At 46.3% G+C, this 14,533-nt stretch overlaps 1 protein-coding gene across 7 annotated transcripts in view; it reads right to left on the minus strand.

The window, feature by feature from the left end:
- Nucleotides 1–14,533, minus strand: part of LOC106602365 (lipopolysaccharide-responsive and beige-like anchor protein) — a 334,228-nt gene that overhangs the window by 17,104 nt on the left and 302,591 nt on the right. For 6 of the 7 annotated variants that reach the window (XM_045716597.1, XM_045716594.1, XM_045716596.1 and 3 more), the window contains 4 exons: nucleotides 12,774–12,966; nucleotides 11,542–11,607; nucleotides 5,346–5,501; nucleotides 1,598–1,765 (listed from right to left, as the gene is read on the minus strand). In XM_045716597.1, the coding sequence (XP_045572553.1) occupies nucleotides 1,598–1,765; nucleotides 5,346–5,501; nucleotides 11,542–11,607; nucleotides 12,774–12,966 (583 nt within the window). The remainder of the gene's footprint in view (nucleotides 1–1,597; nucleotides 1,766–5,345; nucleotides 5,502–11,541; nucleotides 11,608–12,773; nucleotides 12,967–14,533) is intronic. The other variant, XM_045716595.1, reaches the window with a different exon arrangement.

Below are 14,533 nucleotides of genomic sequence, written 5' to 3' on the forward strand. Positions count from 1 at the left end.
CTAGATTCACTACTAGACTGTACACCATGCAAACTGGCACTGCCTGAGGCAGGGGAAGAACAATGTACATAACGACACAGATACCCTAGTCCTATGCCAACTACCCCATTCAATCAAATCTGCCAACCTTAAAGTCATGGGTAGCCAATGTGGAATTGGGGATTCATAAGGCACGCACATCATTTAATGTATGTAGAATGTAATTATCTTTTCTTGTTTGATCTATTTGGTATAAATTAACACAGGCCACAGTATGCATGTTTTATTAATGAAATGTACATTTCTACTGATTGTACTCAGAGTGACGCAATCATTCATGTGTGAAGTAATAACCTCATATGGTAATATATTATACATCTAATTATTTATATCATTTAGAATTAACCGAATATGTGGGCCAATGGCCATTTACACCTCGGAAACAAGGAATACCTCGACTGCTAAATCACAAAATAGCAGCCAAAATCAAAAGTCTGTATTTTGTAACTTTTTATGTTGTAATTTTGTAACTTAAGCAACATGCCCGTAGGCCTGTACTGTACTTCTGGTTTATTTTAGTTTTAGAAACACCTCGTGGTGGGAAAGACTGCGACATCCACATCCAAAACACCAGATGAGGTCAGTGACACGCCATCATCTAACGTTCCGTGTTCCAGATCAACAACCGATGTGTCTTATTAACCAAATCACAATTTGTCATAAATTGCAGTCCATTTGTAGCAGAGCACTTAACAGCATGTAAGGGTCTCTAAGCCAGCCAAATTAGTACCATGGAGGCAGTGACTCTCCCTGCTCTGTGCTCTGTGTTTAGCCCTTTGATCATCATGGTCCATGTCATATGTCATGGTAATAGTAAGGGCTGTAAGGGGGGGCCCCCAACGGTAACGTTTTGCACTTTTCATGACTGTTCTAACCCCGCATCAGATGGAAGGTGGTGGGCTTCTATGTGACCAGCGACCCCCACATCACATTTACCGTCTCTAAGTGGTGCTCGGACTCTCACTTTCACTCACATGGAGGGACAACACACACACGTATGTGCGCACACACACACTAACGTTCTCTCTCTCTCTCTCTCTCACACACACACACACACACACACACACACACACACACACACACACACACACACACACACACACACACACACACACACACACACACACACACACACACACACACACACACACACACACACACACACACACACACACACACACACACACACACACACACACACACACACACTATAGAGCGAGAGCCCATTTCTTGACCACAGTCAGTTCCCTGAAATCCAATCTGTGTGTTGGAGACCTAGTGTGGTCAGATGAAACTAGTTGTTACTTTACAGACTGGGGCTGTAAATACAGTCAGACCTGTCTCTGAGAGAGAGGGTTCTGGGTGACAGTGTGGTACTTTACACAGGCAGCCCTATTCTGATTGTTTGCCCAATTATTGACAAAAGAGCTGATCTGACTGGTCAAAAGACCAATTAGTGAGAGAGAAAATAATCAGAATTGGGCTGCCTGTGTAAACGCAGACTTACTCTTCGTGTTACTGTAGGATTTTCCCCCCCTAGCATAAGGGGTGTGCTTACTTCCTGGGTTCTCTCCGATGCTGCGGTGTTTTCCGTTCCAGTACCAGAGCAGTAACGTGGCGTCTCTGGAGCCTGACAGGATGTAGCAGTCCCCTCCGATGTACGACTCAGACCTGGCCAGACACGTCACCACGTCACGGTGACCAAACACTATCTGGGTCAGCTTCCCTGAAAACACACACACACACACACACACACACACACACACACACACACACACACACACACACACACACACACACACACACACACACACACACACACACACACTTTGAGCCACAGCCATCTTATTTTTTATTCTAGTTATGAAATATTAAAATACAGTAGCAATTTATTTTACAGTACTTGATGTACTATATTTGGCCACTTGACATGCAAGCAAAACAATTTACAGTAGTATTACCGCATATTAAGTGCTACCAACAACACTAATGGTAAACATTCTAAAATAACATGTATAAAACATCTGTCATTAACATAAAATGTCTCAATATTCTATCATATAAACCGTCTACTTGCAAACAAATGCGCTAAGCGAAAGAACACACTCTGAACCATTATTAAACCTAGCTGGTGCATGTCCGTGCTTTCTTAACTCTTCTACACCTTCCAGATGAGCTCACAGCCTCACACTGATGTTCACAGGAGTGTAAATATTTTCTCTTGGTGTTTGTGTGTGCACATGTGCACGTGTGTATTCACACACACACACATGTGTGTAATTGCTGTCAGATTGCAGGCCCATAGTAACAGCACCATGGCTGTCTAACAGGCATTGCCCTCGTCATACCGGGACCTCTACAGTCAGTCAGTGAATATTTATGTAGTATTGCAGACACACTTCACTGTTCTGTAACCCAGGGTGCATTTCTGTCTGGGTGTCAGCTTCACTGTCTGTTTCATAATGACCTTTTATCTGGATAAAGAGGGATAATTGTGTGTCCGCAGCCTCGCTCAGCTTCAAACAGACACAGTTAACCCAGACACCATAGCTGTGTAATATAAAAAATGTCTGACAGTTCATATATACACTAGAAAAGAATTATAGATTCCTAATTATGGATTCATTTCTGCACAGCGCAGGAACAATGCCAAATCTAAGAGTTCATTCTAACACGTGGGTGTTACTTTTTTTAGATGTGTAAAACCTGTATCTCAAATTGATTGTAGGAAGCTCAACAAAGTCACTTGTAGATGATTTGAACATGAGGCGAAACAATGCTAATATCAGTCCCATGGATGAATGGTATTTCTGCCACAAATGCTAAAACATAAGTATGGATTGCTGTCCATAGACCGCTTACAGGGAAAGAAGACCAATACGTCATTTGGGAGAACTATCCCTTTAAATACACCCCAACCCACTTCAATTTCAGATTACATTCAATCAACAGGGCACTATGAGCAAGGTGGAGAGGGACGAGAGTGTCGCTGTTTCCAAATCAAGTGTTGTAAATTGATCAAATCAGTCCTATTCTTTAACCTGGGGGGGGCTACGGGGAGCGGGACAGCAGCTGTTGAACACGTGTAAGATTAAACCGTGTTCGTGTTCCGGTCGCACACCCCTGAGACAGACACACAATGGTCTCTCTTCCCCGCCCCTCTTTCTCTCCCTCTCTTCCCCTTTACAGGAGATGGGGAGATAGAGAGCTTCTGCCTTTCAAAATTGAATCACAGGCCTTTTGTAGATCTTCAGAGTGGTTCTGAATGGGGGATAGAGACGGAGCCGGGATACATAGAGACGGAGCCGGGATACATAGAGACGGAGCCGGGATACATAGAGATGGAGCCGGGATACATAGAGACGGAGCCGGGATCTATAGAGACGGAGCCGGGATACATAGAGACGGAGGCGGGATACATAGAGACGGAGGCGGGATCTATAGAGACGGAGGCGGGATCTATAGAGACGGAGCCGGGATCTATAGAGACGGAGGCGGGATCTATAGAGACGGAGCCGGGATACATAGAGACGGAGCCGGGATCTATAGAGACGGAGCCGGGATACATAGAGACGGAGCCGGGATACATAGAGACGGAGGCGGGATACATAGAGACGGAGGCGGGATCTATAGAGACGGAGCCGGGATCTATAGAGACGGAGCCGGGATACATAGAGACGGAGCCGGGATACATAGAGACGGAGCCGGGATACATAGAGACGGAGGCGGGATCTATAGAGACGGAGGCGGGATCTATAGAGACGGAGACGGGATCTATAGAGACGGAGCCGGGATACATAGAGACGGAGCCGGGATACATAGAGACGGAGCCGGGATACATAGAGACGGAGCCGGGATACATAGAGACGGAGCCGGGATACATAGAGACGGAGCCGGGATACATAGAGACGGAGCCGGGATACATAGAGACGGAGCCGGGATACATAGAGACGGAGGCGGGATACATAGAGACGGAGGCGGGATACATAGAGACGGAGGCGGGATCTATAGAGACGGAGGCGGGATCTATAGAGACGGAGCCGGGATACATAGAGACGGAGCCGGGATACATAGAGACGGAGCCGGGATCTATAGAGACGGAGCCGGGATCTATAGAGACGGAGCCGGGATACATAGAGACGGAGCCGGGATACATAGAGACGGAGACGGGATACATAGAGACGGAGCCGGGATACATAGAGACGGAGCCGGGATACATAGAGACGGAGCCGGGATACATAGAGACGGAGCCGGGATACATAGAGACGGAGCCGGGAGACAGACCTACACCTACTATAAAGGCTGTACCTGGGTCAGTACAGTAAACAGGGCTCTAATGGGGCTATACCTACACCTACTATAAAGGCTGTACCTGGGTCAGTACAGTAAACAGGGTTCTAATGGGGCTATACCTACACCGACTATAAAGGCTGTACCTGGGTCAGTACAGTAAACAGGGCTCTAATGGGGCTATACCTATACCTACTATAAAGGCTGTACCTGGGTCAGTACAGTAAACAGGGCTCTAATGGGGCTATACCTACACCTACTATAAAGGCTGTACCTGATGGATTAGGTGTCTTGTGGAAGGGCCGATGATTAGGGGCTGTGAAATGAACGGTGAAGTTAATAGGACACTGAATGACGCTCTAGAATAAGGGCTGTAATCGGGTCAGGGGAGTATACAGGCCTCTGATGGAACTATATTTGAAAGGCTGTACCTGGGTCAGTTGACTACATAGCACTCAGAAGGGGTGCATTGCTACATCTGCATTGCTTGCTGTTTGGAGTTTTAGGCTGGTTTTCTGTATAAGCACTTTGGGACATCTGCATGTAAAAAGGTCTTTATAAATACATTTGATTTGTGGTAGAGCAAAATACAAAAAGGCTGTTCCTGAGTCAGTGAAGCACACAGGGCTCAAAAGGAGCTGTGTAGTAAAGGCTGAATCAGCTGAGAACACGGGGCTCTGATGGGGTGAAGGGGAGTGAATAATGAGACTCTGAGGTTGCCCTAGATTCTAGAATAAGTACTGATTCTGAGTCAGTGATATGTACAGTGTTTATATGGATCTATGTTGTAAGGGCTGTACCTAAGTCAGAGAAGAGAATAAGAATCTGTAAAGGCAATAAGTATAAAGACCGTACCTGGGTCAGACTACTATATCGAAGTCTTAATGAACAGATGCATAAGGGCAGTACCAGAGTCAGTGGAGTGAATAGGACTCTGAAGTCACTCTACAATAAAGGTTATACCTGGGTCAGTTGCCTATATAGACCTCGGTAGAGGAAATTTATAAAGGCTGTACCTGAGTCAGTGGAATAGACGCGGAAGCTCTTGTCCCAGAAGCCACAGAGCAGGATGAAGCGGTTGTCTGCGGTGATGATGAAACACTGAGAGTGGATGTGAATGCTCTGGTCCAACAGGTCTGTGATCTGACGACGGTGGGTCCCCACGTTACTGGCTGGAGAGGGGATGGAGGGAGGTGGAAGGATGAGGGGGGAGGAGAAGGAGGGGGATGGGGAGGGAGAGAGATGGGGAGGAAGAGAGGGGTAGTGAGGGGGATGGGGAGGGAGAGAGGGGTAGGGAGGGGGATGGGGAGGGAGAGAGGGGTAGGGAGGAGGGGACAGGGGGAGGTGAGGAAGAGGGAGAGAAATACATACTGAGATGTTGCACAGTAATTCATTAAGTAAAGCATGTAAGTCTGAGGAAAGTCTGTATAAAATCTGATGGTTTTCCTTTACGATATCGCCGCGTTAATCGTTTTCACAAAGACATCAGACCATTACTGGAGCTACCAACTACGACATTTGTCACGCATGGCGTTTGCGCACATTCGTCGCCACGGCAGCACCATTTTGATTTGTGAGGGAATACATAAAACATCTACGACGTGGCGTTTACAAGGGTTTCACATTTTCCACTGGGCCTAAGAGTTTGAGTAACGATGAGCGTGCATATTCTCTCTCTCCCCAGAAGGAGAAGAGACTTCCTTTAGCTAAGAAGAGGAGAGCAGCCACGCATAGTCAGGACAACATAAATTAAATCCACTTTGGCCACTTATCGCTGAGTTGGAGGTTTGTTGGAGAGAGAAAGAGAGAGAGAGAGAGAGAGAGAGAGCAAGAAAGAAAGAATGAGAGCGTGAGAGAGCAAGAAAGAGAGAGTGAGAGAGAGAGAGCAAGAAAGAGAAACAGAGAGAGAAAAAAAGACAGAGATAACAGACTAAAACAAAGGCAGAGCCATGTCTGTTTTGGACTGATGCATTTTCTTGGCCTTGCAGACGTAGCCATCTATAATGAAGTGCTTTGTAGTCGGTAAGATATTAAGATATGCCGCGCCAGTTTCCCGCACAAAGATTAAGTCTAATTGTAAGACATTATCAGAATCTCCATAAAAAAATCATTTTTAGTCCAGGACTAGACTTAATCTGTGTCCAGGGAACAAACAGGCACATTAGGTCCTAGACTTCTGTAACTTTATCCTCCCTTTCTCTCAGGCTCTCTTCTCTTTCTCTTCTGCTCCAACTCAAGATGAACAGGTGTGGGTCCAGCCCAGGCATCCCTGACAGAGACCAGCACGCCATGTCTGACGAATATTTCAACCAATTATCAACATTTCCCCCCCCCACGGCCGCCCCGCCAGTCAAATACAATTTACTGTGTTTAAACTGAAGCTCCTTGTGGAATGTGAGAAGTATAAATACATAAATGACACGTTAAGAAAATAGCACCTCACCACACGTATTATACATGTGATGTGGAGCGTGGGCTGGTGCTGAAAAATGACAAAACAGAGCTGAGTGAGTTGCAGAAATAGAGTCAGTCGTGCTTTCCGAGTGTGAAGAAAAACATTTTTAAAAGAGGGGCTTTTTTTATATTATTCAAAAATGGTAGAATGGCCTCAGACATATCCATGAACATCTATGAAAGTGCCCATGTTCACGTGTGCAACTAGAGGCGAAAAAACCCTACATCACCTTCACTCCACACACAGAAACGCATACAAAGCTTTCCCTCGCCCTCCATTTGGCAAATCTGACCATCACTCTATCCTCCTGATTCTTGCTTACAAGGAAAAACTCAAACAGGAAGTACCAGTGACGCGCTCAATGCAGAAGTTGTTCCGATGAAGCGGATTCTAAGCTACAGGCCTGTTTCGCTAGCGCAGACTGGAATATGTTCCAGTAGGAGTTTACCACATCAGTCACTGCCTTCAGTAATAAGTGTACAGAGGCAAGCAACACTGAACCATGCATGAGAGCTGTAGCCGATGTGAGTAAGACCTTAAACAGGTTAATTAACACTCAAGGCCGCAGGGCCAGACAGATTATCAGTGTCTTCACTGACATGTTCAACCTCTCCTTGACCCAGTCTGTAACACCTACATGTTTCAAGAAGAACAGTCCAAGTGCCTAAGAACACCATAGTAACCTGAATAAATGACTATCGCCCCAAAGGACTCACATCTGTAGCGATGAAATGCTTTGAAAAGCTGGTCATGGCTCACATCAACACCATCATCCCAGACATCCTGGACCCACTTCAATTCACATACCGCCCCAACAGATCCACAGATAACACATTCTCTATTGCACTACACACTGCCGTTTCCCACCTGGACAAGATGAACACCTATGTGATAGTGCTGTTCATTGACTACAGCTCAGCGTTCAACACCATAGTACCCTCAAATCACTAAGCTAAGAACCCTGGGACCGAACACTGGATCCTGGACTTCCTGACGGGCCGTCCCAGTTGGTGAGTTTGCCACGACACAACAGTGGTAGGCCTGATCACAGACTTCGATCAGACGGCCTATAGGGAGGAGGTCAGAGACTCTGCCAGTGTGGTGCCAGAACAACAACCTCTCCCTCAACGCCAGTAAGACCAAGGAGCAGATCGTGGACTACAGGAAACGGAGGGACGAGCACGCCCCTCATTCACATGGACGGGGCTGTAGTGGAGCAGGTCGAGAGCTTCAAGTTCCTCTGTGTCCACATCACTAAGGATCTATCAAAATTGTCAAAGTCTCCAACCACCGAAGTCATAGGCTGTTCTGTCTGCTACCGCACAGCAAGTGGTACTGATGAACCAAGTCTGGAACCAACAGGACCCTGAACAGCTTCTACTCCCAAGCCAGAATACTGCTAACTAGTTAGTCCAGGTAGCTATTTGGTTAACTATTTAAATGTTATTGACTCACATGCACTGCTGTTACTGTTTACTATCTGTCACTTTATTCCAGTTATATGTACGTCTACCTCAATTACCTCGTACCCCTGCATATCGACTGCTACTGGTACCCTGTGCACAGAGCCAAGTTATTGTTACTCATTGTGTATCTATTATTACTTTTATTATTACGTGTTTTACTTTTCTGTTATTTCTCTATTTTCTTTCTCTCTGTATTGTTGGGAAGGGCCTGTAAGTAAGCACCTCACTGTTAGTCTACACCTGTTGTTTACTAAACATGTGACAAATACAATTTGATACCCCCCCCACCACACACACACACACACACACACACACACACACACACACACACACACACACACACACACACACACACACACACACACACACACACACACACACACACACACACACACACAGAGAGTATATACAAAGGAGGGCCATAAAAGGGGAGAAATGGATCTGGATGGAGATGAGCTGGTGGGAATGACATTTTAACTAGACAACCGTTAGAGGAAACGTGTGTTTGGATGAGAGAGAGAACGAGACCGAGAAAGAGAGCGAGAAAGAGTGTGAGAGAGCGAGAGAGAGAGAGAGAGAGAGAGAGAGAGAGAGAGAGAGAGAGAGTGAAGAAAAGGAGAAAGAACATTTACGAGGTCAAGAGAGCAACGGAGAGGAAGAATGAGAGAAAACAAGAGGAGAGAGAGAACAATAAAGGAGAGAGAGCGAGAGCTCTGTCTCTGACCACTCTCTCCCAGACAGTGTATCCTATACATCACTAGAGCTCTGTCTCTGACCACTCTCTCCCAGACAGTGTATCATATACATCACTAGAGCTCTGTCTCTGACCACTCTCTCCCAGACAGTGTATCATATACATCACTAGAGCTCTGTCTCTGACCACTCTCTCCCAGACAGTGTATCCTATACATCACTAGAGCTCTGTCTCTGACCACTCTCTCCCAGACAGTGGATCCTATACATCACTAGAGCTCTGTCTCTGACCACTCTCTCCCAGACAGTGTATCATATACATCACTAGAGCTCTGTCTCTGACCACTCTCTCCCAGACAGTGTATCCTATACATCCCTAGAGCTCTGTCTCTGACCACTCTCTCCCAGACAGTGGATCCTATACATCACTAGAGCTCTGTCTCTGACCACTCTCTCCCAGACAGTGGATCCTATACATCACTAGAGCTCTGTCTCTGACCACTCTCTCCCAGACAGTGGATCCTATACATCACTAGAGCTCTGTCTCTGACCACTCTCTCCCAGACAGTGGATCCTATACATCACTAGAGCTCTGTCTCTGACCACTCTCTCCCAGACAGTGGATCCTATACATCACTAGAGCTCTGTCTCTGACCACTCTCTCCCAGACAGTGGATCCTATACATCACTAGAGCTCTGTCTCTGACCACTCTCTCCCAGACAGTGGATCCTATACATCACTAGAGCTCTGTCTCTGACCACTCTCTCCCAGACAGTGGATCCTATACATCACTAGAGCTCTGTCTCTGACCACTCTCTCCCAGACAGTGGATCCTATACATCACTAGAGCTCTGTCTCTGACCACTCTCTCCCAGACAGTGGATCCTATACATCACTAGAGCTCTGTCTCTGACCACTCTCTCCCAGACAGTGGATCCTATACATCACTAGAGCTCTGTCTCTGACCACTCTCTCCCAGACAGTGTATCCTATACATCACTAGAGCTCTGTCTCTGACCACTCTCTCCCAGACTGTGGATCCTATACATCACTAGAGCTCTGTCTCTGACCACTCTCTCCCAGACAGTGGATCCTATACATCACTAGAGCTCTGTCTGACCACTCTCTCCCAGACAGTGTATCCTATACATCACTAGAGCTCTGTCTCTGACCACTCTCTCCCAGACAGTGGATCCTATACATCACTAGAGCTCTGTCTCTGACCACTCTCTCCCAGACAGTGGATCCTATACATCACTAGAGCTCTGTCTCTGACCACTCTCTCCCAGACTGTGGATCCTATACATCACTAGAGCTCTGTCTCTGACCACTCTCTCCCAGACAGTGGATCCTATACATCACTAGAGCTCTGTCTCAGACCACTCTCTCCCAGACAGTGTATCCTATACATCACTAGAGCTCTGTCTCTGACCACTCTCTCCCAGACTGTGGATCCTATACATCACTAGAGCTCTGTCTCTGACCACTCTCTCCCAGACAGTGTATCCTATACATCACTAGAGCTCTGTCTCTGACCACTCTCTCCCAGACAGTGTATCCTATACATCACTAGAGCTCTGTCTCTGACCACTCTCTCCCAGACAGTGGATCCTATACATCCCTAGAGCTCTGTCTCTGACCACTCTCTCCCAGACAGTGTATCCTATACATCACTAGAGCTCTGTCTCTGACCACTCTCTCCCAGACAGTGTATCCTATACATCACTAGAGCTCTGTCTCTGACCACTCTCTCCCAGACAGTGTATCCTATACATCACTAGAGCTCTGTCTCTGACCACTCTCTCCCAGACAGTGTATCCTATACATCACTAGAGCTCTGTCTCTGACCACTCTCTCCCAGACAGTGTATCCTATACATCACCAGAGCTCTGTCTCAGACCACTCTCTCCCAGACATTGTATCCTATACATCACTAACGCTCTGCTCCTCTGCTCGCCTCCTCATCAACAAGTCGTGAGTGATGAGAGGCGCCCATATTGTCCTGACATCCGCCCGCCGCGCACTCAATCACACATTATTACCGCATTCATATTCATTTATACTGACACAGATCCTTTCCCCCGCTCAAATTAAACCAGAGAGAGAGAGAGAGTAAGAAAAACTGTGAGAGAGAGAAAGAGAGAGATGGAGAGAGAGAGAGAGAGAGAGGAGAGGGGGAGAGGTTGATGATGAAATACCAATCCAGGCCACAGCTCATTGCATTCCAATTTGCATGCAAATGGTTTAGCAGAGGAGAGAGCAGAGTGGAGGATTTATTTCAGGGGATGAGAGGACAGACGGACGGGGGGGGGGCTGTTGGTGGGCAGAGGCTTGGAAACAACAGCAAGCTACTGGCCAGGGACATTGCCATGGGCCATCACAATGAATCCCAGAGACACACACAGACAGAGAGACAGAGAGAGAGAGACACACACACGTTTGAGCACACACACACACCAACAAACAAACGCATACACACACACACGTGTGCATAGACACACAGAGATACATACACACGCACACTCACTTTATTGCATATACACACACGCAGTGACCTCCACAAGTGCGCGCACAAAAACCACACACAAGCGGCATACCTATCAGAGGGTCAATTTCCACGGGCAGTTGGTACTGCTGGTCCTGCACAGAGGAGCCTTGATGACCTGCGAGAGAGAGAGAGAGAGAGAGAGAGAGAGAGAGAGAGAGAGAGAGAGAGAGAGAGAGAGAGAGAGAGACAAAAAAGAGAGGTGTGGGAGGAAGGAATGAGTGGGATGCAGAAAGAAGGATGGGTTTAATATCAGTGATTTGGCCCTGTGGAGTACTTGGGCTTCTGTTCCATATGGGAGATGCTAAAATGTAATTTGCCACACTCAAAGCCTATTGTCCCCCAGAGCGCTCTACCAAAGAGTTACATTTAGCTGTAAAACTGTTCTCTGTGGCTCCAAATGGATTCTGATAATACATAGTAATACATAAACAAGTTAATAAGAGAATATCGTGAATCCTTACATCTGAACATACTCAAAAAATACAGATTTGTACCGTAAACAAGTTAAAATAACGCTAATATCATAATTCAAGATCTAACCACAAACAATAGCAGATGAAATCCACTCATCAAAACAAAATGCTCCAAATTCAATGTGATCTACAAATCTTCGTCGTCTGAGTTTCCTAACGTCAGACTTCATCCCATATCCCCTTCCCTGTTATTCCACAGCAGGGTTGATGTTTAATAAATAAACCATGAGGAGTGAGGTCTTGATGCATCAAAGAGGAAGTGAAACCTAACGCTGGCACGAGTGCACGTGTCACATTTGATCCTGCCTTTTAGGAGGACCGCTCAACTGTCTCAGAAATCAACGTCCTGTCCTGGGAAGATGAAAGAGACAAGCCTATTGGCTGCTCTCGTTGAGCTGCACAGAGAAATACTGACTGAAGGTCTTTGGATATGTTACTGTGTGTTGACAAACATGTAGTCCTCAACTGTGTCCTCCAAAACTCTCTATTCTGTGTACCTGTCTTTGACATGCTACATGAAATCAGACTTATGCTCAAAAATAGTACATCCTTGATATCTCATATCCTAAATATGAGTTCAATTTCAATGAATTGGTTAAATTTACATTTCAATCCATAGGGCGGCGCACAATTGGCCCAGCGTCATCCGGGTTAGGGGAGGGTGTGGCTGGGGAAGGCCGTCATTGTAAAATAATAATTTGTTCTTAACTGACTTGCCTAGTTAAATAAAGGTCAAACATCTTAAATCCTGCTGACCACTACAAGATAATCCTACTTTAGACTCCATTTCCTACAATCCCCCTCTTACCGGCCAGGCCGTGCCACTTGTTGACGGCGAAGAGGCGGTTGGCGGTGACGGTGATGATGGCGGGCGTGGCGAGGCCCGGCTGGGTGTTGGCGGCCACGTGGGCCACGGGAGAGTTGCTGGGGAACTTCAACACCATGATGACATCCTGCTGCATCTGCTCCGTGAACATCAACGGGCTCTGCAGGAGGACATACTGGTGGTGATGGACAGATCAACGGACGGATGGACGGAAGGAGGGAGAGGAGGAGGAGTCCAATGGATGGATAGATCCACAGACGAAGAGCAGGAGCGAACGAGGGATGGAGCAGCGGAGGAGAAGAGGGAACAGCAGGAGCGGCAGCAGCACGCAGAAAAGAGAGTGAAAGAGAGTGAGAGGAGGGGGGAAGGGAGGAGAGGGACAGAGAGAACGTTAGCTGGGAAGCTAGCATGGAGTGGCAGCACTCAGAGGCCAAGCTATAGAAAGGGAAGGAGGCCAGTTGGAGAAAAGCTGAGGTACTAAAAGCAGAGTAGCATTATTCACATGAGGACATTGATTAGTAGCCGGGGCAAGAAATACAGACACAAGAAAACTATTTCTTAAAGACAAAGTTTGTGTCAATACTAAGGAAGAACCAACAAGTCTCAGCATTAAAACGGAAGACAAACAAACGAACAGACCAAACGTAAGTGGAGAAAAATCCACAGGATTGGTATAGTGTGGGTGTGAAATATCCTTGTATACCAAAACTCCTCTGTGGAACTCCCCTGTTAATGTTGTTATAGTGCTTCCTCCCTAACACTCTATTGAAAGTGTCTGTAATGCCCATACAGATAGATAGAGGAACTCATCTTTGTATCTGCATTACATTACGGCGTCTGTGATTGGTTCTAGACATCTACAGTGCTCTATCTCTCTCTATGGTAATGCCTCATCAAATGTGGCACCATTAATAACCTGTTAGTGAGGGCTGCTGGGTACTGGAGTCCTTCTCAAGTCTGACATTCTACACCATCTGTAATGAATCAAGAGTCCACTAGCAGTTACTTGTACTGAACCTCTAAATATAAGGACTAGTGTACATGCCAGATATTATTTATATATCTTTTAACAATGAGTAAAGTCAACATTCTTCCTCAAAATTCTCAGACTTTGCTCAGGTCTCTTCAGGAAATAACCATTAACATGACAATGGTCAGAAGTGAACTTGATACTTTTATCATTGGTAACAAACAGTCGCCACATAAACGGTCAACTAAAAATCCCATTTTGGATTTATCTTCATATAAGAATTGACATTTGTTCCTGCCAAACTTCGTCAAGACACCGAAACTCATGTTAAACCACGTGAGTTCACTTCTACAGATAAGAGGTGTTTTTACTGGCTTGGGTCACACACAGTATTCATCCTGCGTCCCAAATGGCACCCTATTCCCTCTACATAGTGCACTCCTTCTTATCAGGGTTCTGGTCAATAAAAGTACACTCCACATGAAATAGGGTGCCATTTGCAGGATGCTTGTAGTGAGCTGGGGAACATACTATACATGCTTAATGTCAGAGGCATACTGAGGTAAATCTCTGTCGTTTTAACATGCTATTAGAATACTCTGACAATGTCATTATTGAACACCAACATGGGGACATGGCAGGACTGGAGTCTGACACCACACTACACTCAGGACTGGAGTCTGACACCACACTACACTCAGGACTGGAGTCTGACACCACACTACACTCAGGACTGGAGTCTGACACCACACTACACTCAGGACTGGAGTCT

Source organism: Salmo salar, chromosome ssa04, assembly GCF_905237065.1.
Source record: "Salmo salar chromosome ssa04, Ssal_v3.1, whole genome shotgun sequence".
NCBI classification, from domain to species: domain Eukaryota; kingdom Metazoa; phylum Chordata; class Actinopteri; order Salmoniformes; family Salmonidae; genus Salmo; species Salmo salar.